Source organism: Bactrocera oleae, chromosome 2 (genome assembly GCF_042242935.1).
Source record: "Bactrocera oleae isolate idBacOlea1 chromosome 2, idBacOlea1, whole genome shotgun sequence".
Classification (NCBI taxonomy): Eukaryota; Metazoa; Arthropoda; class Insecta; order Diptera; family Tephritidae; genus Bactrocera; species Bactrocera oleae.
Window position 1 is genome coordinate 56,150,548 of NC_091536.1, and position 25,187 is coordinate 56,175,734.

General features: G+C 34.7%; 1 protein-coding gene across 1 annotated transcript; it reads right to left on the reverse strand.

Annotated features, from left to right (window-relative positions):
* Positions 1 to 13,905: 13,905 nt before the first annotated feature.
* On the reverse strand, positions 13,906 to 22,196 carry Cpr97Eb (Cuticular protein 97Eb). Its single transcript, XM_014242524.3, has 3 exons — positions 21,842 to 22,196; positions 14,840 to 15,110; positions 13,906 to 14,766 (listed from the first exon to the last, which is right to left on the reverse strand). Exons 1-3 carry the CDS (start codon positions 21,851 to 21,853, stop codon positions 14,279 to 14,281), a joined length of 771 nt encoding a protein of 256 aa, XP_014097999.1. The 5' UTR covers positions 21,854 to 22,196; the 3' UTR covers positions 13,906 to 14,278.
* Positions 22,197 to 25,187: the final 2,991 nt, after the last annotated feature.

The window sequence follows — 25,187 nt, forward strand, 5'->3', positions numbered from 1 at the left end:
AGCTCTTAAAAAGTCTACTACTGTAGTTTTTTAGCTCGATTTAAACGTTCGTATTATCTAATAAATTAATTCTGTCCGTTAGTAACACCAGCAGAATGAAGACTTTACTTTCACAAACGATTATGAATCCAAATTCAGGAAAGACTAACTTTTGTTGACTAAATTATTGCTTCGGATGCTTTAAATTTTTCCCATAGAATACAAATCTTAGCTTAGAACGGGTCGTTTGGGCTTGAAACACTTTACGTAAATTTTTTAATTTTCAACTGGTTATATTCAAAACAAAATAGTGATAGCATGCTCACGAAATATAAATAGGCATCACCATTTTGCCAAATATGAGAAAAAGTTTGATTATACAATAACATATATTACATACATGTATCCAAACGAGTAAAAGAACATAAACCAGATTTTTACCAAAATTTTGTCGACAGTTCTAAAAGCTGCCATAAATACGGTAGATATTTACAATAACAAGTAAGGAATGGCTAAATTCGGATGTAACCGAACATTTTATACTCTCGCAAAGTCAAATGGTATACTGGTTTGAAATTTCTCTGTGGAGTGACTGATATTTTCGGTAGAAGGTCAACTATAGGCACTAGGGTCCACATATTTAGTACTTAGGGGCTTGAACATTTTTAGTTCGATTTAGACAATTTTTGGCCACAAGGTGGCATACTTTAAACGTATTATTCACGCAGAGTTTTACCCCGATATAATCATTGTTGCTTGATATGCATAGTGGAAAGTGAAAGAATCAGATGGAATTGAAAATGGTGTTACATGGGAAATAGGCGTGGTTGTAGTCCGATTTCGCCCATTTTCGCACTGTATATAGAGGTGCTAAAAACATTTATTCTCAGTGAATTTCGTTATTAGAACTTAGCAGTTTAGGAGATATGTACATTAAACTTATTAGAGGGCGGGACCACGCCCACTTAAAAAAAATTTAGACTGGAGATGCTCCTCTCTAATGTGATACTGCATACCAAATAACAGTCTTGTATCCTATTGTCTACCTTAGAAAAAATAATAGTCAGTGACAATTTAAAGACAAAATAAATAAATAATAACGTAGAATAAAAAATAAATAAAAAATATTTTAAAAAATTAACTCACAAATAGTTTTATTTTAAGTTAAAAAGCGACGATTTGAGAGCTTAAAATAAAATATAGAATTTTTTTTAATCTATTCACACAAATATACCCCGGTGGGTACCCGTCTACCCGGTTACTAACATTAGGGTTAAGAAAGCTGAAACAACTTCTCAGACAATTTTGGTTTTTTGAGAACGCATAAAAGATAAACACCAAAAATGATAAAATTCATTCTACAGTTTTTCTTCGATTAATATTAACATAGACCATACGAAACTGATTTTCATATTCAGGTCACGAAAAGTGGCGTAGAACTAGAATTATTTAAATTGAACGCCTAGTGATTTTTTCGACAAGCTAAATCGTTGAGATGACAGTATACTAGTTCACCTTTTGATTTGAGTATTATGAATTTTTTGGAGAAAGAGGAGAACTGGCTTGCATATTACTGTTATAAGAGAAACGAAGGAACCTACAAATCCTAATACATGGGGCTAATGTATTCTTTGAGAAGCTTTTTCCTTTGAAAACATGCGATAATTTATCAGCCTTCGGAAGGCCGACGAATAGAATTAATATGATCTTGATCCATACCACCAGACATTGGCTGCCGCTATATGTGCTATCAATTTGATTTTTGAAATAATTTGAACTATAAAACGACTGCAGAGTGAAGAATGATAGCTGTTAAAGAAAATACAAATTATTATGCAGAACCCATGATTCTCTAAAAGCTGCTAACGTACTAATATTTTCATATTGAGATCCATTTTATTTACATTATAGAAAAATTTAGCTACCGAATTTGCACATGATTCCCCGTGACCATGTTTCATACTTCAAATATGTGTAAACTTTAATTTACGTTGCTTTCCAGTTACAAAAATTTTTAGGTCATGGTTTAAATGAAATTAGAGCGCTTAAGCGTATCAAAATTGCAAGGAAAGGCACACTAATGCGATTAGGCAAAAAACGATTTTCAGTCAAATAGGTAAATCATAGTAAAAGCCATCGAATTGATTAACATCCAATTAAAATATTGCAAATAAGAGCGATCGCGCTCATAAAGAGCATAACCAAAAACCAAATGCCTAATAGCATGAGTGCATTTAATATCTACATCAAAACATTTGGACATACTACCCGAGCGCTCGCATGACTACCTGCTTCTGGCTATCCGATCAAAACTGTCACACGCTAATGAAATATGCATGGGAGAAAAACTAATCGCACCAACTAGCGATAACGATGAGCGAATATTTGCACTTAAACAGTAAATAAGTGCATTCGCTGCATGCTCTACGAACCAGCAAAAAATAAGTTTTCAAGCAGAGGTTCATATATCAAATATGGTCAAAAACGGTGACGGCCATTGAAAGGCGAGAAGTAACGGCAAAAATCAGCACAGAAAATGCAAGTCACACTTTGTTTATGCCGCTTGAGAATTTCAAAGCGCATGTAAGCCCAGTGACCGAACAGAAGTCAGGCAGAGGGACAAGCAAGAAGCAAGTGCTCGCGTAATTTGATGGTGGCGCATGGAGACAGCTAAAAAGCCGAGCGGCATGTGGTTGCAAACTGGTTTAAAAAGCGTTAGCTTTTGGCTGTAAAATTTTTTTAAGCATAAGCGCCAGTTTATTAACAATTTTCCGTTTAGATGCATGTGTGTGTGTGTGTGAATGTGTATTTGTATGTATGTATGCGTGAATAGGTACGCAGCGTTACATAGCATAACGCGTTGTTGACCCAACGCAGCTCCACAAACCTATTTACCAAATGGCAAATTACGTCAATTGCGGATAAGCGTAATAAGACAGTTCGGTAGCAAAGTAAGTCCCTGAAAACTTGACGCACTTATTTTATTTGACCACAAACATGAAATGTAAAATAATGAAAAATTGTTCAAAGAAAAAATAAAATATGCGAACGCCTTGCTAACAAATCCATAAGCCGAAATTTGATAGGAGGACTTTGTTTATTTTTCAATGACTACTGAAATTATTATTTGATAATTTCAAAAAACACGCTTATTATATTTATATGTACTATATATGTATATGTATACACTTAAAACCCTTTAGCAAATCAATATTGAGTAGACTCGTTATTCATATTGAAATATTAATTGCGCTACTCAGCATACTGGGTGTTTCAACCATCATGTCTACAAGGGATCATAGTTGTACGTATATCACAGATTTCAGAGAGTAATATTTAAAAGTGCATTGTCTGGTATAATTGATATTTCATCAAACATTTCTTGACAAGTTTCTGTTCTCCCACTTTACATATAAATTAAATCTGTACTGTAATAGAATTTTCGTAAACTTTTTTTTTAGACGGATGCTATAAAACTTTATTAATCGTACTCTTCACGAAGTGTCCAAAGAACGGCTCTCATCGGCATCTGCGGTTGACTATGGACCACGCAAACAATGGCACTTCATCCTATTCTACACATAGCACCCGTGGATATTGCCGGCAGGTGCATTGCTCCGAAGGCCACTATAAGGCTGAGAGAAACTGGGTATAGGAAGGGTCCAAAACAGATTCACGCTGAAATTCTCTCCTCCTTCAAATGCATCCTTAAAAAATTTTACCACTGCGTCGCAGAGCTACTATTGTGATTGTTTCTCCATACATACAACCGCGAGGGATATTTGGACGGGGAGAAGTCGCTGGAGAGGCACAGTGAGCTTTTTCGCGGATGGGCCGAAGCCAGGAGGAAAGGTTAGAGGCGGAGTCTTCCGTAAACAGCTCTCTCTCAAGCTTAGCTTTAGGTTACCAGACTACTGTAGTGTTTTTCAGACAAAAGTGGCTGCTATTATAGTAGCGGTAGACTTACTGCTCCGGAGCGCTGCTTCTAGTGACATGGTGTAAATTTTATATAATGTCTGTTAAATAATGTGCTTCTCATGGCGAACCGTTCACCCATTAACTATACTTACAATTGTTAAAATTACAACAGAACAGTTAAAATTAGTTAGTAAGGGAATTTAGTTAATCTTATTACTAATAAATTAGTGAGTTTATAGTCCGATTCTTGAACATGGTTCGGTAATTTTGAATCCAAGCATTGCCCTGGACAATAATCTATGCCGAATTTTATAAAGATATCTTGTCAAGTAAAAAGGTTTTCCATTCAAGAACTTGATTTGTATTGGCAAGTTTGTTTGGCAGTTATTTGCTATAATTGTCCGATATCCTATAAATGAGCAGCTTTATAGTGAGCAAAGAACGTGTGCATGTGTAAGTACATAAATATTATAGAGCCTCCGACGTTTTCTTCTGGGTGTTGCAAACGTCGTGGAAAACTTGATATACTGTATTCAGGGTATAAGAAACTATTCTATCTTCCCTTAGTTAATAATTTACTTTATGCCGATTTATATTGCATTAAGTAACACATCAGTTGATGAATATAGTTCTGTTGCTAAACATTTTAATGGGCTTTTATCAAATATGAATATCCGCAGGTTAAAAATTAATTCTGTATGCAATGCGAACTGAGCTCCTCATGTGGATCAGCGGTACAATTCAGCAACAGCTTATGTGATCACCGTAACGACATTTCCATAATTGTTATAATAAAACTTTGTTGGCTGCAGCGGTATGAATAAAGAAGCAGCACTGATAACTAACATCAAAAGAGACAAATTTGTTGAGTAAAACTAGTTGTGAGCTCCAATTTAAAAATTGACTTCCAATTCAAAAACACAGGATATAATCTGACGGCTTAAAGAAGGATAAGAACAGATCTGGTTAAAGATATGAAGAACACTTTTGAAGAACTTTCTACTAATAAGATGGTAATAAAATCCTTCTGTTTACTCAGTAATTTGACCACTTGACGACTAAAAATAAAGAGCAAGACGGAATTTACTTGACGAAGAACTTCTTCCCAACGATTTTTTGTTTGTTTTCAACTTGTTATACCAGAGAGTAAAACCTCCACTGACTACCAGAGAGTTATATGATATGACTACATTTCTATACTGACAAGCTTGATCCTAAGTCCGTATACACAATTAATGTTAAAGAACTTTACGAGACTGCTTCTAAAAGATAACCCGGTCAGGGCCATGCAAAATGTTGTGATTCTAAATAAATCTTGATTTTAACTTCTAATACGAATTCTTATTGATCGCCTCTCGTACAACCATCTAACGCCTATATACTATATACATATGTATGTAAATACATAATAGACGTAAGCACTGTTAACTTGTACAAATTGCAAAAGTAGACCATGTAAATAATCATATTATGTGCAAACACCTAAACTTATTCACAAAAACATACGTACATACGTAAGTCCAAAAACCTCAGACACATGACAACAGCCAACACACCCAAAGAACGAGTAACTATAATCGAAATCATTTACACTTACGTATATAAATATATACGCTGGAATGCCTGACTTACTATATTCCAGACCGCTCATTTAGGCGTGTGCACATACATATATCTTACTAGCCGCATTAATAATGCTTTTTCCTGCTCTGGCCAATTACAATCGAAAATAAAATTGTTGTGAGTGGCACTCAAAGTGGAGCAAACGAGAATATTTTTTGCTTTTCATAAATTCCAATCTAAGTGATTAATTTGCATCTACATATAAAGAGCATACACATGTAGGTATGTATATATGAACAAATAAGCTTAAACTAGATTTACAGCCTTTTTGCCACATGTTATGAATAAGTGTAAATAAACTCGCATATATAGCGGAAGCTTGAAAGCTGTAACAGAAGCTGATGGTTTTATGTAATAGTATGAGTGAATTCCTTTAAAAAAGGTAGAAAAATGTTTTTTAATATATGACTTATGGAATTATATAAAATAAGTCGACATTTACATTTTACAATGCCTACCTGTTAAGTACATATGTATACTTAGAAACTTTTTTGACATACAAACACAATAAAAAACTTTAACTTCGGTAACACAGAAGCTAAAACAAATACCTTTCATGTGTTGCCTTGGAATTGCCATCACAAATTTCGTGAAGATATCTTGTCAAATAAAAAAGTTTTACATACTAGAACTTATTTTGATCCTTCAGTTTGTGTGTCAGTTATATATAGAAGATATTATAGAAAATTTCGCGAAAAAATCTTGGTTTGCGGGCTTACAAATCCAGCTTCGATGAATGAGCCCAAAACGAGATGGCAAATGAGATCATAATGCAGATGGAGATCATAAGAAAAGTTTTTCAGCGATGAAGCTCACTTTTGGTTGAATAGATACGTTAATAAACAAAATTTAATAATGACTTTCTCATTTTTAAAATATGATGGCAAACCCTTATCCTTAAAATAAAGCTAAATTAAATTATATGCGTGTTATTTCGTCTTGAAAACCACATGTCCAAAATATTATCCCCTATATGCTCCGACAAAAGCGAACTATATTTCAAAACCTGAGGGACTAGATACAGACAGACGGATATTGCCAAATCGACTTAACTCGTCACGCTGATCAGTTATTTAAATATATATACTTGTATATTATAGGGTAACCGATGTTGCTTTCTAAGTTAACTTAATATACCCTGTTCAGAGTATAAAAATACAATAAGTACTACTATATACTACATATAAATCAGACCACATACTCAATGATTGATTATAATATGTGTCGTTTGAGTATGTTATATAAAGCTCGGAATCTTCACTAACACCTAAGCACCTGATTAAAGGGGTCCGAAACTATCCCTCATTCAGAGTTTTTAAAAATGGTAGCATTAAAAGTATGAAAATAAACTTTACCAGTTTAGCTTCCAAATAACTAAAAAATAAAATCATTAAAATTATATCCAATATACAGTCAGGTATGTACCATACTTTGTTTATTGAAAGGATCCATACCCAGTTATATAAACAGTATATACAAAGTATGAGCTGGAGTAAAATTGAGATTTCTTATTTAATCTTGACATATATGACGTTCCTTGACTATGTTAAATTCCATCAGCTTATTTGAATGCATAATAGAAACCTTTAGTATTAATAAAAACACAGAAATACACCCGTTTCTATTGGATGCGGTTCTAAGTAGTTTTCCGCCTTTATAATAATAGCACCGAAACACCTTAGTATATAATTAACCCTCCATACTATCTAAATTAGATGATATCTTAAGAAATTACCAAATGTCGACTGACTTTGACTTTTCAATCTTCTGCGAATATTTAATATTAACGAAAGGATATCTGCTATTCCTCCAGTTAGTAATGATAAAAGCTGCCAACTCACTTCAATAGGTAATTCATATTTCTACAGAGTACAATAGTTTTGTTCACCTAACGGTTGTTTGTATCACCTAAAACTAATCGAGTTAGATATAGTGTTATATTTATAATATAATATTATATATATGATCAGGATGAAGAGACGAGTGAAATCCGGGTGACTGTCTGTCCGTCCGTCCGTCTGTGCAAGCTGTAACTTGAGTAAAAATTGAGATATCTTGTTACGAAACTGGGTACACATGTTTCTTGATACCGTAAGACAGTTGGTATAACATATGAGCGTAATCGGACCACTGGCACGCCCACAAAACGCCATTAATCAAAAACAAACAAATTGCCATAACATTAGGGAGGGGCATCTGCAGTTTAAATTTTATTTAAGTGGGCGCGGTCTCGCCCTCTAATAAGTTTAATATGCATATCTCCTAAACCGCTAAATTCTAATAACAAAATTCACTGAAGACAAACTTGTGACCAAAAATTGTCTAAATCGAACTAAAACTATTCAAGCCCCTAGGTACTGAATATGTGGAACCCATTAGTTAGAGTTGGCTGTTTATCGAAAATATCGGTCAATGTGTAAGATATATAATTGAAATTCATATAATAGAATAAAATAAATGAAACTCTCAATAATAGCCTATTTTTGTGTCATAAATGGGTTAAATCGGATCAATACTTCCTTTAATATAAACTTTTGCCAACACCTGACGTAATTTCCCTTGCAAGTTGCGAGAGTATAAAATGTTTTATTACACCCGAACTTAGAACTTCCTTACTTGTTTACTTCTATAGTCTTAAATAGCTGCCTATACCTTTTTGCTTGGAAGAGAACAGAGCAATTGTTGGCTATGTTAAATGGCCTTGCATCCGTTTTAAAACGGCATAGCCCAGTCACTGCGCTTTCATTGCACTCTGTCACCTTGAATTCATTTCACTAATAGGCCAACTGCACTACTAAGTAAAAGAAAGACCTATTTCGACCTACAACATTTTCCTGAGTGTGCACAATGACCCCTCCCGCTTTAGCAATGCAATCACCGGTAATGTTGGTGCGCAAACATATTAGTTACAGTCGACAAGGACGTTTGAGAAACCAACGCATAAAGCGGGTTTTGCACAGACTTACTCATGTAAACTTACATCTGCGAATGTTTCTAAGTATCTTTGTACATATTACAACTGTGCAGATTTACAGCTCAAGGCACACAGCTGGAGGTGGACACCCACAGACATAAATTCATGCGCATTCAAGCACTAATTACGCCAGTGCAGATTTCTAGCTCTGCATAAAACGCACACTGTTACCTTTTCGTTTGACTTGGTTTAGTATTGGTTTGCGGCTTGTTCGGCATAGCGTGAATTAGTTCTCTTCATTCCAGCTTATCAACGTTTGTAAGCATGTGTTGAGCTGCGTCTTAGCTCATGTACCATAAGTGCAGTCGTTGCATCTATGGCAGTTATTGTGCATAAGCGTGGCGTTGCAGTGACGCATGAATAGCATTTGTTACATGATTTCTCGTTTCATTTACACATTTCCTGAACTTGCACTTGGTGTTGGCGGGCAACGCAGCTGGCTACTTGGGTGGTAAAATGTTGGCGAGGTCATTGACGTAATTTTTCAGACGTAATTTACTGTTGCATGCGTGTTCCTGTTGATATTGTAGAGCACATGTACCTAGTTTGCCTTCTGAAAAATACATATTGTTGGAATGTAACACACTAGTAACGATTGCATAAAAAATGTACAGCATTCATAGTTCAGTGATTCGATATATTCTGTAAATTCATATAGTTGAGTAAATAAACAAACAAGAAAGGAAGTTCGCTCGCAGCCGTGCAGTATATGCCTTAAAGTTTATAAGAATTTATAGCGTCGATAAGTATGCAAACATTCATTATAAAGACTTTTGCAAATGATCTTAACATTCGTTATTAGATGAAATATGTTATAAATTCGATTTTGCTCATCATTAACAAATTAAATAAGGCAGTTGCTCGTTTAGTACTTTAATTGAAGCATCGACCCTAATTGGCAAAGATATTCTTAAGCCAATCTGTTTAAAAGAAATATACTAATTTCATCAGATGATCTGATGTACTACATACTCGTATTATAGTTTTCATTAGTCCAAAATTAAATTGCGATTTCCAATCCTTTTGAGTTTATATCACATATATCTCATTTGAGTTAATTGAGTTAATGAGTTAATGAAACTTAGTCTACGACTTATACTCGTAACATACCAGTACATAAGTTAATAAGATACCAAATTTGATTGTAATCCATTCGGTTTCTTCCAATAACACATGTCAAATTATTCTCACTTGATTAGTTCATTACTTTAGCAAATTTACAAATAAAATTGAACTTTATGGAATATTTTATTATGTTAAATCAACATATTTCTTAAAATAATAAAAATAATTGAAAAATATGAATAGGAAATTCTGATTAAGTGGATAAGTTTAGACTCAAATGCAAACATTTTTTGCAGTAAAAAAAATGGTTGAAGTTTTCAATTTTTCAAACTAATAATAATTTTATATACGCATTATTAAGTTATTTTTCTATTAGGTGCTAAATTTTTGCCGTGTACTAGATCATATGTAGCCTACCATAGGCAACCGAATCAACTGCATAATAAACTAAGATACTAACTGACTCTACACATTAGTCTAATTTAAGTAGCTTAAATTGCTACAAATGTTTCATTAGACATATATACAATATATTTCTCTGGTCAAGAATTAATTAAAGTTTTACTGCGTTTAGAAAATGTATTAAACAATAGACTGTGCCTTTGGTAAAATAATAAATGGTAAATCAATGGAATGCCCCACCTTCACATGCCTCAACGGGATGTCTCTAACAACGACCTTCCAATAATACAGAAATAAATTATTAACTAAACTAGCATATTTCGTACTAAATGTAATAATTTTGATTCATTAGTATGCGGTACTTTATGGTATCGGTACAACAATATCAAATTGGTTTATTGAAAAAATTGCATTACGCTATCGTTCCGCTCGAAGCATTCAAGTTGCAATATAAAAACTCAGTGAACCAAATTACAACAACTTTTGTTTTGTATAGATTATAATTACGCCAGTACACAGGGGCGCGGTACATACATATGTATGTACGGTTATCTAGGTTGTTTACTTTGCTGTCTCAAGAAATTTTAAACTGAATAATTTAAGACGTAAAAAGGAAATATTTATGGATATACACATATAATATTGTGGAGTATGCTCTGCGTGCAATCACAGTTGCTCAAAAGTATTTCGACTCTAGTGCACGAAACATCATTACTAGTAATGTGAGTTACATTCAAAAGCTCGAAATCTTTCTTTATTATTATATTGTTCTTCAATCGAAACTGTATACCTCTTGAGTACTTCCGGACTAGTACGAAGCGGACAGGAATTTTCGTTTTTTGAAAAAACTTTTTATTCATTCGTGTACATTTATGTTGTCGCCGTCAAAATAGTGCCCATTCGATGTGATGCACTTATGCCAGCGCTTCTTCTTTTAATCGTCGAAACACTTCTCAATCTCGATTTTTGGGATAGGCTTTAGCTCATTCAGCGATGCGTGTTTGTAAAACGACGGCCCTTTACTGTTCTCTTTATTTTTGGAAATCCAAAAATGCCGCATGGAGCCACGTCAGACGAATATGGAGTCTGGGGTATCGTTACAGTTTTTTAGCCAATAATTCATGAACAAGCAACGAAATGTGATCTTTTAACAAAAGAAAATCACTAAGATCATACAAACTCGTCTAACCTTACGGGTGCTACAAACAAAGTAAGCAATGAATATGTACAGAAGAAAATTGTATCGTACTTCAAGGGTATGTATATAAACATAATTATTTATTAAAAATTTGAAATTTTAAAATTCTCGTTATTCTCTAAAATATACCTCGGACGCAATACGAAGCCTATCCGTACAGTACTTAGCCTTACCATTAGCGAGAAATGTACTATCATGCAGTTCTTTGTATACGACTACTGTCAATTTCAACAGAATCTATTTAGTAGTTATGTTTTAACCGCTTGTGGAATCGGTGTTTTCTTGAATTTTTGAAAAAAAAAACAAGAAAACTCGTTAATTTCGGTTGCACCGAAACTATAATACCCTATCCAAATACAAAATCCTTTTTCATACAAGAACTTGATTTTGATCGTTCAGTTTGTATGACAGCTATAGCTATAGTGGTCCGATATCGGCGATTCAGGCAAATGCGCAGCTTCTTGGAGGGGAAAGGACATGCCCTGTTCAGGATATACATTTTTTTTTTTTTGGAAGGGAATTGATAGCATAACGCTATATTCTATATACATAGCTATATTGTACAATATATACATATGAAGGTACAGACATTGACAATTCTTCCTCAATTGCGACAATCAAAGGAGTTCGCATGTCGTATTTTAAATAGTGCCCCACGGATAAAGTGACAAAAGTCCACGATGGCGTAACATCATAACGCCGAATCAATATGCGCGGGTTACCTAATACAGTAAGCTCCAGACAACAAACCCAACTTCACATATGCTTCATTTAGTAGGCGGTACTCCTAAAGAGCTTATTCTCAACTAATTTTTAACTTCAACGAATCACTGATGGGTAGTGACAAACATGTGTACATACATTCATTCCTGGTTTCTTAATTTTTTAATACTTTATGCATTTCGATTATTTTTAACTATGGCAAATTGCACTAAAAAGGCACTCGAATAGCTTGATAAATAACAACAAGCCGTTGAACTGGATCGGTGACTGGCAAGACGGGCGAACTTACAGGTTTGTGGATAGCGGCTAGTCGGCCATACATACATATTATCTGTTATATATACATAGGTGACAATGCAAATATTGCTCTGGTAAGCATTTTAATTCTTTTTTTTCTGACCAAATTGCACACTTATGTAACGCGGGAGAGTGTCACGAAAACCACCTTTCAAAATACAATCAGCAAATCACCTTGTCGTACGTGCTACGACAAATACCTTGCAAATGCAAAAAAGAAAATAGCCAGAATATTGAATGCATATTCATGTCTATATAAGTATGTACACAGATCTTATTTATTTGGGTGTTGGATGGTCGATTGCGCATTTGCTCAGTTGGTTTATTCATCGGTCCGGTGGTGGTTGGTTGCTTATTTATTTATTTGGTCAATCGATTTGGCCAACTCATGCTTTCCCCTCTCCTGTTTTCTCCTGCGCTTGTTGGCCAATTTGTTTTTTTGTTCAAATCGCTTCTTTACCAAATAATGCTCCGAGTCAAGTTGAGTGTAAACACCAAATGTGCGCTAACAATACCATGTTGTTTTGCAAATGTATGTACATAGTTGGGTGTGTGCATTTTTCATTCAACTATCTAATCTACAAATCGAGAGTCGGTTTTGTGTACAACCCTTTTTCGCATATTTTCTTTTTATACCCCACCACCCAATATTTTCTGAATTTGGATTTCACAATTGAAAGTGGATTTTTATGTTCTTGCTACATGTTGTACAGGTGTACATATCTTGGTGTTTTATAAGGTTTAGTTTTTGCTTTTGGTAAAATTTGGTCAAATTGTTTATTTTTGAATTTTGCATACTGTTACACATTTATTTCTATTTATATATTATATATCAACCGCAATTCGCCAACCTTGAGGAAATAGTTTAAATGTGAATAGTTGTCAGTAAAGTAGTGTTCATCTAACGGCTATCCACAGCGCCAACACAAAGTCTCACTGTGTAAGATTTTGTAAGGAGGCAATAATTTGACTTTCAGTGGAAAATTTGGTGTAGATCATCAGGGTACCCAATAATATAGGAACAGAAAGAAATGGACTCTAAAGGAACACCTAAGGCCTTAGAAAACTAGCACAACCACAAAGGTACTTTCGAATAAGATCAGACATTTTGTCAAATCCACTTTGCTGCTGAACTAAATTGGTTATAACTTAGAAGCACAATGCGCCTAAATATGGCTTAAGTGCGGCCACTCCTGCTCCAACGGTTTCTTTTTTAAGCAACCAACGATTTCTTGCAACAGCAAACACTACGGTCTGTTTGTTGTTTGGACATTGATATTGACAGACATATTAAGGAAACCCAACTACATGTTTGGGCTAATGAAAATGACATGCTCCCTTTGCAGATATGTCGTTCACTCCTTCTTCTTGCAATTGCTGGGCATTGCCAGAACATGCACTTTTCCGTCGACCAAATGCTCATTTTCTGCTCGTGACAGACTTTTTATCCCTTCCGGTTCCTTTTTAATGGTTTGTAGACCCATCGTAAACACTAACTCTATCCATCCATCAATAACCCAAAAAATTTCTAAGCAAATTTGACACAGGGGATCACAGAAGTCACATAAATATTTGTTAATAATATGTTACCATACATACTTGTATATACATTGAGTTACCCACCTCCGAAAATAGTATATATTGTATTTATCTTGAACTTGAAAGCGTAAGTGATTAAAATTATTTGAATAGAAACTCATTCCAACAAAGAAATAAGCAAAAACCATTAATTTCGAAATTTGTATATTGATTTTCAAATTCCAACGCTCTTCTATGTTATGTTTTAAACTTAAATCAATTATTATAAAGTATAAACAGATAGATAAATATATGTACATATATTTCGACTTGTTCGCCTTCACTAACTAATAGGCGTTATTAAAGTACTACAAACATATAATATTAATATGTAAAAATTTTTAGTAACTGATTGAGTTGTTTCACGAAATCAGTACAAGTCTTAATGATGACGAATTCCACGCTCACGCCACAGCTCGTTCCAATTCACACGACACGGCATATACAACAAAAACCACAAGCGTTACCATGACTTTTCAGCAAGGGCAAACCTCCCACATTCCAGTACGCATGCCAACCTTCTACTTGCGTCTACCCGTGTAATCAATGCTATACGAACCGCTCCAGATATCGAGATTCTTTAGTGCCGGATGGTGGTGTTGAGGCAAACTGCCATAAGGGTACTGCGACTGCGGTTGAGGCTGATATGAGCGCTGTTGATACTGTGGTTGATACTGTGACTGATAACGTGGTTGTGGAGGCGTTGGTGGAGGTGGTGGTTGTCGGAATTGAGGTGGTTGATGCTGAAACCCAAATTGCTGGTAGCGTGGTTGCGGTGGTGGTGCTGGGTTATAGTACTGTGGCGGAGGTGTATTGTATTGCGGTCGTTGTGGTTGATGAAAATTATCCAAACTGAATCTGCTTGGAGCCACCGCAGGACGGTTGAACTTTTGATCCTTATAGTAGACAGCGGGATCTTCACGGTACTGACCATCGTCGATTTCGTTCGGACCTAACGGATAGGGATTGTTGTTCGTTAGCGTTGGCGGTGGCACATTAATGTCGCTGCCTGTAATAGTTTTGTGAAAATACAGTGGTCATAACAAATTATTATTATTTATAACGAATAGTAAAATACGCACCAGCAGGTTCGAAACCACGCTTACTAGCGCCATACTCGATCTCACGCAACTTGCCCTGATCATCTAAGTAGCCATATTTTCCAAATACCTCGCCGCTCGGGTACTTCGTTTCGATTTTAAAACTCCTATCCGCTGCTTCGTAGCCATAGGTATATGAACCATCGTCGTTGTGACGATCGATCTGTTTCAATATCGGCACTGGTGTGGTGTAGTCTTGTTGCTGGTATGATTGTTGAATTTTTGTGCCCAAAATAAAACAACTGAATATGAGCTGCAGAAGAATGGTTAATATTAAGTTAATATTATTCATAAATAATTGCGATGCAAAAAAAAATTTCATGAACAAAGAGCAACAAACGGATTTGTTTGTGAATGCTAATGTTACTTTTGCTTACATTCACCCATACTAGTAACACACCTGCTAGGTAATGTGGCTGTCCTTGAAATAAAACCACTTTATTAGCCGAGACGTAATAACAGTGGCGTTTTTGCAAATATCACTCTAAAGTATTTTTATCTAAATAGTGAGTAATGTATTATTGAAGCATTGAATTATGACATAGTTTCTAACAAGTGATTGATAATTAAAGACCTTCTGAACTTATTTGAACTGACTTATCTACGGGTTGTTCAGCCATGCCCATTATATACTTAGTCTTGTCATAAATTCTGTTACAAAGCTTATAACGGGAGGACAAATTCGCAGAAGAAAGTGCTATTATTTTTTATTATAATTTGTATACAATGCCTACTCATTGAGGGTGTCCCAAAATTAACGCAAGACTTTAATTTGCCGCTATTTATGTGGTAAAGTGTTAACAGCCATAAAAAAAGACAGCTGATAGGTAAGGCTTAGTAAGAATGGATCGTTGTACGATAGAAAAGGGATCTCATTATTGAACGATATTTCAAAAATAATGAAAGCTTGGCGGCCGCAGTTCAAAAATTTCATACACAATATGGTCAAAATAATGTTTAAACTTCGTCATCATGGAAGAGATTCATTTTACTTCATTAGATTTCTTTTTATGGGGTTATTTAAAATCACAGGTCATTGCAACAAGCCCACAACTACACATGCTTTAAAGGAGGTGATTCAACGTTTTATCAATCAAATTTAGCCACATTTATGCAGAATGGTCATGGAAAATTTCGGCAAACGATGTCCGATGTGTTATTCCGTAAATAACCATATTTTATGTACTTAATGATTCAATAAAAAATTACAATCGAAAAACTGTGTTTTCTATATATTTTCAATCTTCCTTTAATTTTGGTACACCTTTTATGTCAATCAGGTCAGTGTTTGCTTTCGTTAATTAATATGTAGTGAAGTGGGGTGCTAAATAAAAGCGTATTGCGGTGATTACTTTACATAAGCGCAAGTGAAATTTATGAGCTTCTAAAAAAACTTTTTATTCGAGAATGTTTGTTTACCCCACTATTGTTCGTTTTTTTCAAACCTCAGCAGTTGATGACAGAAAAATAAGTGGACAGCCATAAAAATTGTTCGCGAATGCATCTAATACCCTAAGGAAAAAAAAGTCATGTCAAATGAAATGGATACATTGTTCAGATCAAATTCAAGACTTATTTGGGATGATCGCCACAAGAAAGTCTACAGTCGGTCAACTGGTCATCTTCCGACAGTGCGCTTGGAGCAAATTAGATTCAACAGATGCTAGAGGCTTCCTCAGTGACATGCGGTCAACAAGCCAAAAATGTATCTTTTTTACAGATAAAACCTACTCAAAAAATTATATTTCAAGGGTTCAACGTGCTCACTACCCAGCGCTGTAATGGTTTGGTGGGGAGTCAGCTAGGAAGACTTTACACCTCTTCATTTCTGTAAAAAAAAGAGGTTAAAACTGAGTCAGAAGTGTACCAGCAGGATATCTTAGAAGGCATGCCAAAGCAGTTAATACTGCTAATAATTCTGCTCCAGCACACAAGGCAGGTAGATTTTGCAGCAATGGCTTGACATTAGACAACAGTTTGTGGTCAGAGTTGGTGAACAGGGCCTGTCGAACAGACCACAGAAATTTGGAGAGTCTAAAACAGGATCATTGCCGAGAATGGCAATAGAAACTGTGTATACTGTTATCGATCAATGGCCGAATCGTTTGAGGGCTTGGGTAAAAACAAAAGGTGATCACTTTGAATAAAAATATTGCACATTACTAATTTAATATATACATTATCAAATAAATGTATCAAAACAATGTATTATAGTTTAATTTTCATAACGCCCTGAACTACAGAACTTATGGCAGGACTAAGTATTCTCTCCCACCGACTATGACAGTGCAGTTACTGAATTATTATAATTAACGTCTTCTTTTACTTTATAGCTGATTATTTTCCCTGTGTGGCAAAAGTGGTTTTATAATCAACAACATTATCCTTCAAAGGAAATAGCTAAATAAATCAAATTCAACATGATCTACATTACGGATCATAACGATCACAAAAATTAGGCTTTGTTCTCGAATTCGTTTCCTTAATTACATATTGTGTTCAATCACTTAGTACTTTTCGAATTTCGGATTTCCCACTCATAATGACTCTTTAATAGATTTTGGTCTCCTCTATAAAGGACATGTTGGAAGTAAAAATAGCTGTCTTCGATACGCCAAGTACTAGAGAATAGCGAATCGAGCATATTATATCAGCTGTTCAGCTTGAGTTTAAAGTTCCTCTGACGCATAAGTAATTGTGTCGCATTTTTTAATCATTGGTGAATGATTTTTCTATCCCCGCTCAATAGCATTTTAAGAACTATGTCTCTAGAAGCATTTGTATTATCACGCTAGAAAAGCTACTGGATTATCAAGTCATACCCTCTAATGAGGCTTTGACTGTCTCATTTTGCGATGTTAACTTGCTAACGGTGTTATTGCTGTTACAAGAGGATACCCAAAGATATCGCGCAAGAGAATGGCGAATCGATGACGGCTTATATAGCTTACACCGCCTTTCGTCTTTTGTGATTTGACCCAATAAACTATATAGCAAGAACTAAAGCAAGGCTCAGCCAGAGGTTATAACAACGTCATATTACAAATTACATTTAGTGAAATTGTTGTTTCTTCCGAACTAGCTACCAGTTCTAATGACCCATATAGAACGCTTAAGAAAAGCCAATGGTTCTATAGAAGATTTGCGTGGGTTCTAAAGCCGTGAAAAATATGAATACTTTCAGAATGAATCATTATGATTATCATCACCACGTTAATGTTATAAGCAAACTCTGTAAGAAAGTCTGACGGAAAATCGAAGAGACCTTTTTGTGGATCAATCGAATCCCAACGAAGGAGTTGTTGAGCATATCAAGATATCTAAAAAATGTCATGGACGTTTGGTAATGATTTAACATATGTTATTGTCACTTAGCTGCTATAACCAACATTTACTTTCTTTGAAGGAGAGCAGTCCTATAAATCGTAAAATACTCATTGCGTCTTACTTGGAATACTATTTTATCTTAATACCCTGAACAGGGTATATTAAGGTAGCAGTCTGGTAACTTGGGTTCAAAAAATCGAACATTTTTTTTTGCTTAATTTCAAAGTACAATGTCTTGAGAATATACTGTAAAAATTTCAGACAAAAAATCGAAATATTTCGGGAGTTATAATAAGTTTCCCAGAGCGCCTCGGAGTCGAACCTTTACGGTCGACCGGCAGCGGCAACCGCTTGGGCCCTTCTATTGTTTGCGCGCATTTCTTATACCTGGGTTGACTCTGTTATTCTATTATATATATTTATATATTATATATTATTTATTATTTTAAAGTATATTTAAGTTAAAACTCACAATACTCTGTTAGTATTTGATATAAGTTTACTTATGAAAACTTGTTGTTGAACTTTAAACGCGTTTTTCTCAAAACATTGTTTTTCTTATCGGCCCGGGTCGCTACTAACCACCCCTAACTTTTTATATTACAACCCTTTCTTTGCTAAAATAAAATGACTTTTTTTCAAAGTCCGCCATTTTGTTATTTACCCTTGAAATTTAACTTCAGTAGTTACAACCAGAATGACATGTCTATAGATTGAGAATAATCAAGAATATTTCATTTCAGATAACATCAAGAACAAAAATCACCCCGGCCACCCACGTACATTTTTTTGAGGTTCCAACTTCGAGTGACAATAATAATAGTAATAAACTATTAAATCTTTTTTTATATTTTCAATATGTAAATACAAACACTCTAAATATTCAAGATAATTCATTTTTATTTTCCTATAAAAAACCACTATCCAAAGATGTCATGAAAATAGGCATAAGTTACCAGACTACTTACTACCTTAAGTTTGCAACGAAGTTTTTAGCACCGAGAGAGAAACGTCGGAGACCCTGTAAAGTATATATAGAAATGAACAGCTGAGTCGATTTAGCCATGTCCGTCTGTATATACAGGAACTAGTCCCTCAGCCGATCAAAATCAAGTCCTTGAAAAAAATAATTTTTCATTTGACAAGATATCTTCTTGAATTTATTTTTCAACGCTACAATTTTTAATAAAATTTTTCAGATCGGACTACTTTAGCCATACAAACTGATCTATCAAAATCAAGATAAATTTCTTTTTATACCATTTTATACACTAAGAAATGCACCTATGTAAGCTATAATAGCTCTGTGCGGCCTAAGTTATCGTTTGCTTTTTATTTTTGCATTGTGTTCTCACTTATATAAATGTTCATTTCTATTTGGGATTCGTGACTGAAATACAGATTAAATCTTTTAAAATTTCTACCAGGTTAAAATGTTTTGTTCTAATATTCTCTCGAAAGTATATGTGGTCATATATCATATATATCACATTCAAAGGTTTACTACATTATGTACACTTTTTTATAAAGTCAATCGATCGTAGACGAGTATGTTTTATTTCAACACATTCAATTGCAGGAAATTTCAATTTGAACGCTCAACGCTCTAACAAAGCTCACACCACTGTTCGACACAACAAATCGCCGATACCGATTTTATTATACTACTTACTTTTTACTCTTTAATGTAATATCACAGAAGTCAGCAATGATTGCTAATTTAGTACTTTTTTGTAGACCACACTCATGCAAGTTCACACATTCTTGCATTTACCTGCTCACACATATGGTACTCATATGTAAGTTGCAATGGGCGCACCAGTCATTATAGCCAACTTTGCACCAGTTAATCGTAACAAGTACTTAAGAATGTCGGTATGCAGTTGAAGGGGCTTAACTAGCATGCAACAGGCGTTTTCGATTTCTCAAGGCCGCCTTCTGTTCAGAGCAGTTATGCCAAACGCTCGTTGAACACACATACCTAACGTTAGCCATAAATACATATGTACATACACACATACGCATATAATTTATGAATCATAAGTGTATTTGCAAATATAGTTATATATATGTATTACATACATACACACCCATATATTTATACGTAATAAAGCACTACATGTCTCGTACTTTTATTGTATAAGTATTAAAAGTTCACTTGTCCGCCTACATAGTGCCCAATCTTTTACTAAAAGACATTATATGACTCTATGGAAATTTCTGGTCCAATGGCTGAACTGGTTTCCAAAGCAGTTATTGTTGAGTTTAAATAAAACATACATACATATTATGTAAAGTATATTTTGTAATTATAAAACGCATTCCATGCATATTTTCATACATTTATTTGATTTGACATGTTATTATTTCCGCGTTGCCACCTGTGGTAATAAGACACGTAAAGAAATGTACATACTATGTATACTTAAAAAAAATATTGTATGTATTAGTTTTTTGTAATGCGATTTATGTACTTAAGTTTTAAAAATGTGTCTAAGCTTTTTTATACCCATAATGAGTTTGTGAATGATCAGCGGTCAAGCTGAGTCGATTTAGCCATGTCCGTCTGTCTGTCCGTCTATATATACACGAATTAGTCTCGCTGTTTTCGAGATATCATTTTGAAATTTTGCACAAGTCCTTTTCTCCTCAATTTGCTGCTCATGGAAACTCCCAATATCGGACCCATGTGGAATATAGCTGCCATACAAACAGATCGATCAAATTAAAGTATCTGCATGGAAAACACTTTATTTGACTAGGTATCTTCAGGAAATTTTTTATCGATTATTGCACAAGACAATGCTACAATCTCCAAACAAATAATTGAGATCGGACTACTATAGCATTCAGCTGTCATTCAAACTGAGATTTTTTTATAGCCTTTAATGCTATATAAAATGCACCTGCGAATGGTATTATAGCTTCGGTGCAGCGGAATTTGACGTTTTTACTTTTTAATTTTATATGAATCTATGGTTATTAAGTTCACATCCAGCAATATTATCCAAGTTTTTGGGATAGTTAATTTTTTTTTGGGATGAAAACCATAATCATTTACCCAAATTTGAATTCTTTAAGAATGATATTGATAAAACCATAATTTTTGGGTTATGCTGGAAATTAGAAGTAAAAAAAAATATAAAAGAATGTTCATCTGAAATTTTAATTATTTTCAAGTAATCTAAAATGTTTTATCAAATTTTTCATATATTAAATTAAACGGATTTGTATAAGTGGGTTTGTGAGCAGAACTTTGTTTTCTTCTTCTCATATTTTCTAAGCAATGATCTTGGATAGTGTATTAGACAGAAACATTCAGTACGAAAACGATCTTCTAAGATACTTTTTACACATGGATATAGTCTATTAGAGTACTCGTTTCGAAAACTTAAGCATTTTCCTTCTTTATCGGAATATTAAGATATTTTCCTTTACTTGACACAACAATTAACAATTAGAATAAAATGTGGAAATCAATTTTAAAATTCTATGTAAACATTTCTAATTTAATTTCTACATTTCAAACAAAAATTGTTATTTGTAAAATTTTATATTGAAATATTTTCGAAAGATTTCATCATTACACTTCTAAGTTCCATGCAACTATTTTATAATATAGTTTATTGCATAACACTACTTCCATCACTTGCTTACCAACTTATTCATTTTGGCCTCGTTGATAGTAATCCAAATATTCAGCAATGTGGCTAAGAACTATAAACACCATTAATTTATTGAAATTCGCTAAATGTCTTCAATCTTTCTGAGTACTTTCGTACATTTAATTTTCCAATCAGTTTTGGTTTTTATTTTGCTCTAACTTATTTTAGGTTTCACGCAATTTTTGCAAATCTCTAATTATATTGATTTAATTTTGTTGTTATTGTTTTTGTAATTGCTCAATGAAGGTGCACTACAAATATACGAACTGATATTGGTATTTAAATAAAAAATCGAATTTGCACTTGCACCAGTCCCCAGCGTTACAGCGTCGTACTCAAAAGAAAATCAACGAGTCGAACGCTTTTATACCGCCAACGAACCGCAAGCGGCAAACATAGCAATTTCACAAAAACAAGCCAACTGCCAGAAGACTGAATTTAAACATAACTACGGCAACAAAAACGAAAATATCTACAACAAACACGCAGGGTACAAGCCACCAAAGAGAATGGTGGCCAAATAGTTACGGACTGACAGACAGCAGGTGAACGGGCCGACATGGCAATATGGCAGGGAATTTGCTATTGTTTTTTCAACACAGCACATATGAATAGTAAGTATCGCGACTAAAGCGAACGATAGTGCAGTCAGCAGTATTCTTTTAACCAAATGTTGCCCCCTGACAATATGGTGTAAGCATGTAATCGTCGATCGGCGGCCACGACGCTGCTGGAATTGGTCGTTTGCGCGACTGGTCGAAGCTTTACCGCACTTCCCGTTCTATTGCTGGGAATGGAATCATTTCCATTATTTTTATACTCTCTCAACATGTTGCTACAGAGTAGAATAGTTTTGTTCACCTAACAGTTGTTTGTATCACCTAAAACTAATCGAGTGTATATAAATGATCAGAATGAAGAAACGAGTTGAAATCCGGGTGACTGTCCGTCCGTCCGTCTGTGCAAGCTGTAACTTGACTAAAAATTCAGATATCTTTATGAAATTTGGTACACATGTTTCTTGGTACCGTATGACGATTATTATAGTAGATGGGATACTGCCACGCCCACAAAACGCCATTAATCAAAAACAAATAAATCGCCATAACTAAGGTACACATTAAGATACAGGACTGTTATATGGTATACAGGATCACATTAAGGAGAGGCATCTGCAGTTTACATTTTTTTTTTAAAAGTGCTAACCCCGCCCACTCCGCATATAACGGTACTGTTAAAAACTACTAAAAGCGCGATAAATCAAACCCTAAACACGCCAGAGGCATTAAATTTTATCTCTGGTATGGTATAAGACGACTTTATAGGAACCACGTTCAAAATTAGTCAGTGGGCGTGACACCGCCCACTTTTAGGTGAAAACCCATATCTTGGGATCTGCATAACCGATTTCAACCAAATTCGGTACATAACATTCTTCTCATATTTCTATGTTATAGTGCGAAAATGGGAGAAATCGTATTACAACCACGCTTATTTCCCATATAACACCACTTTAAATTCCATCTGATTCCTTCACTTTCCACTATTCAAATCAAGCAACAATGATTGTATCGGGGTAAAACATTCCGTGAATAATGCGTTTAAAGTATACCACCTTGTGATCACAAATTGCCTAAATTTAACCAAAGCTGTTCAAGCCCCTAGGTACTTAATGTGTGGACCCCAGTTCCTATAGTTGACCTTTTACCGAAAATATCGGTCAATGTGTAAGATATATGATTGAAATTCATATAATAAAATAAATATAAACTCTCGATAATAATATGTTTTTGTGTCAAAATCGGGTTGAATACTTCCTTTAATATAAAATTTTGCAAACACCTGAAGTAATTTCCCGGGCTTTGAATCGTGGAAGTTGCAAGAGTATTAAATGTTCCGTTACACCCAAACTTAGAACTTCCTTACTTGTTTTTAATATGTTTTTTCATCTAAGAGTCAGCCTGTTAGGTAGGTAGAGGCGAGTTTGTAGCTTTTATATAAATACACCACGGGTCACACTGCACCGCCCCATAGCCCGTTCGTTCAAACGCAATAATGCAACGCATAAACAATTTTGGGTGGTGGCTGTCGTGTCTAACACATACTTAGTTGCTTTTCAGTCAGTGTGCTGGTACTTAGAGGTTTGTCATAGATTGCATATATTTAAACAACAACAATACCTATTGGCAGGGTATAAACAACTGTTAAAATCTTGTGTTCGATGTTCGAGCGCATAATCTGAGATAATCGAACAAGTGGTTCACATAAAACTCGAATTACATATTCGTATACATATTTACTTGCTATAAGGGAAGTACTACATTGATGCAAGCATGCGTTTCTACACCCAAACAGAAAATGTTGCAGAAATTAATCTCATTTTTCCAGGCGAAAATTGATTAAAACAAAAAACCTTTCGAATATTTCAATAACATTATAAGACAAATTCATTCATAATCTAGGTGGGGTACAATGACCGAACTATATAACGCAGTACTTTTGTATTTTATAGTCCTACAACATGTCATACATACTTATATATTCTAATAATTTGGTTCACAATCCGTTTCTTTTTATCTACATTAACCAAGAGAGGCGGATACATGGTTATTATCACGGTGATCAAAATGTCAAAGCGCACTGATCTTGTGATATTTGTAGGTATGTCTCGTACAAATGTAGAATATTTTAATAAGATTTGTTATATTTCAAGACACTCTAGGGATGATAATAGATATTGCAAATAAGCATTATCATTCCTTCAAAATGATGTAATTTAATAATACTTTAAGGAATTTGACAGGCAAATTTTTAAAAAAGACGTTTCGAACCTACCCTCTGACAGGTTTGATACGAGGATGGTCCAATAATTATTTGAGTAATTCGATTTTGTGTTTTAAGAAAGGAAACCGCGTAGTGAGATCAAAAAGCGCTTGGATGCTGTCCACAATGACCCAGCTTCTTTGATGGCGACTGTCAAAATATATTTAACGTATTTCAGCGTGGTCGCAGATCGGTTTTGATAAGCTACACACAGGTGCCCCGAACGAAGATACCACGGAGGATAACGAAAGAAAGGGTAGCGAGGGCGAGAGAGATAGATACCTCAAAAAACCGTATAGGTCTTATACTGCCAGAAATATTAAACATAAGAAAGCTATAGACGCGATGAGTGCCGAATTTGCTTACTCCAGTCAACAAGCCCAACTGTGAAATCACTAACAAGCAGTGTGTGACGCTGTTTATGCGCAATTCGAATTACTTTCTGTATCGTTTCGTGACCGTCCACGAATCAGATAATCAAGGAACAGTCGAAACAGTTGACTTAAACTTGCGAA

Coding starts and splice junctions, on each gene's coding strand:
- Cpr97Eb (XM_014242524.3), bottom strand. Junction 14,767..14,839: donor GCGTGGTTTCGAACCTGCTG/GTGCGTATTTTA, acceptor AAACTATTACAG/GCAGCGACATTAATGTGCCA.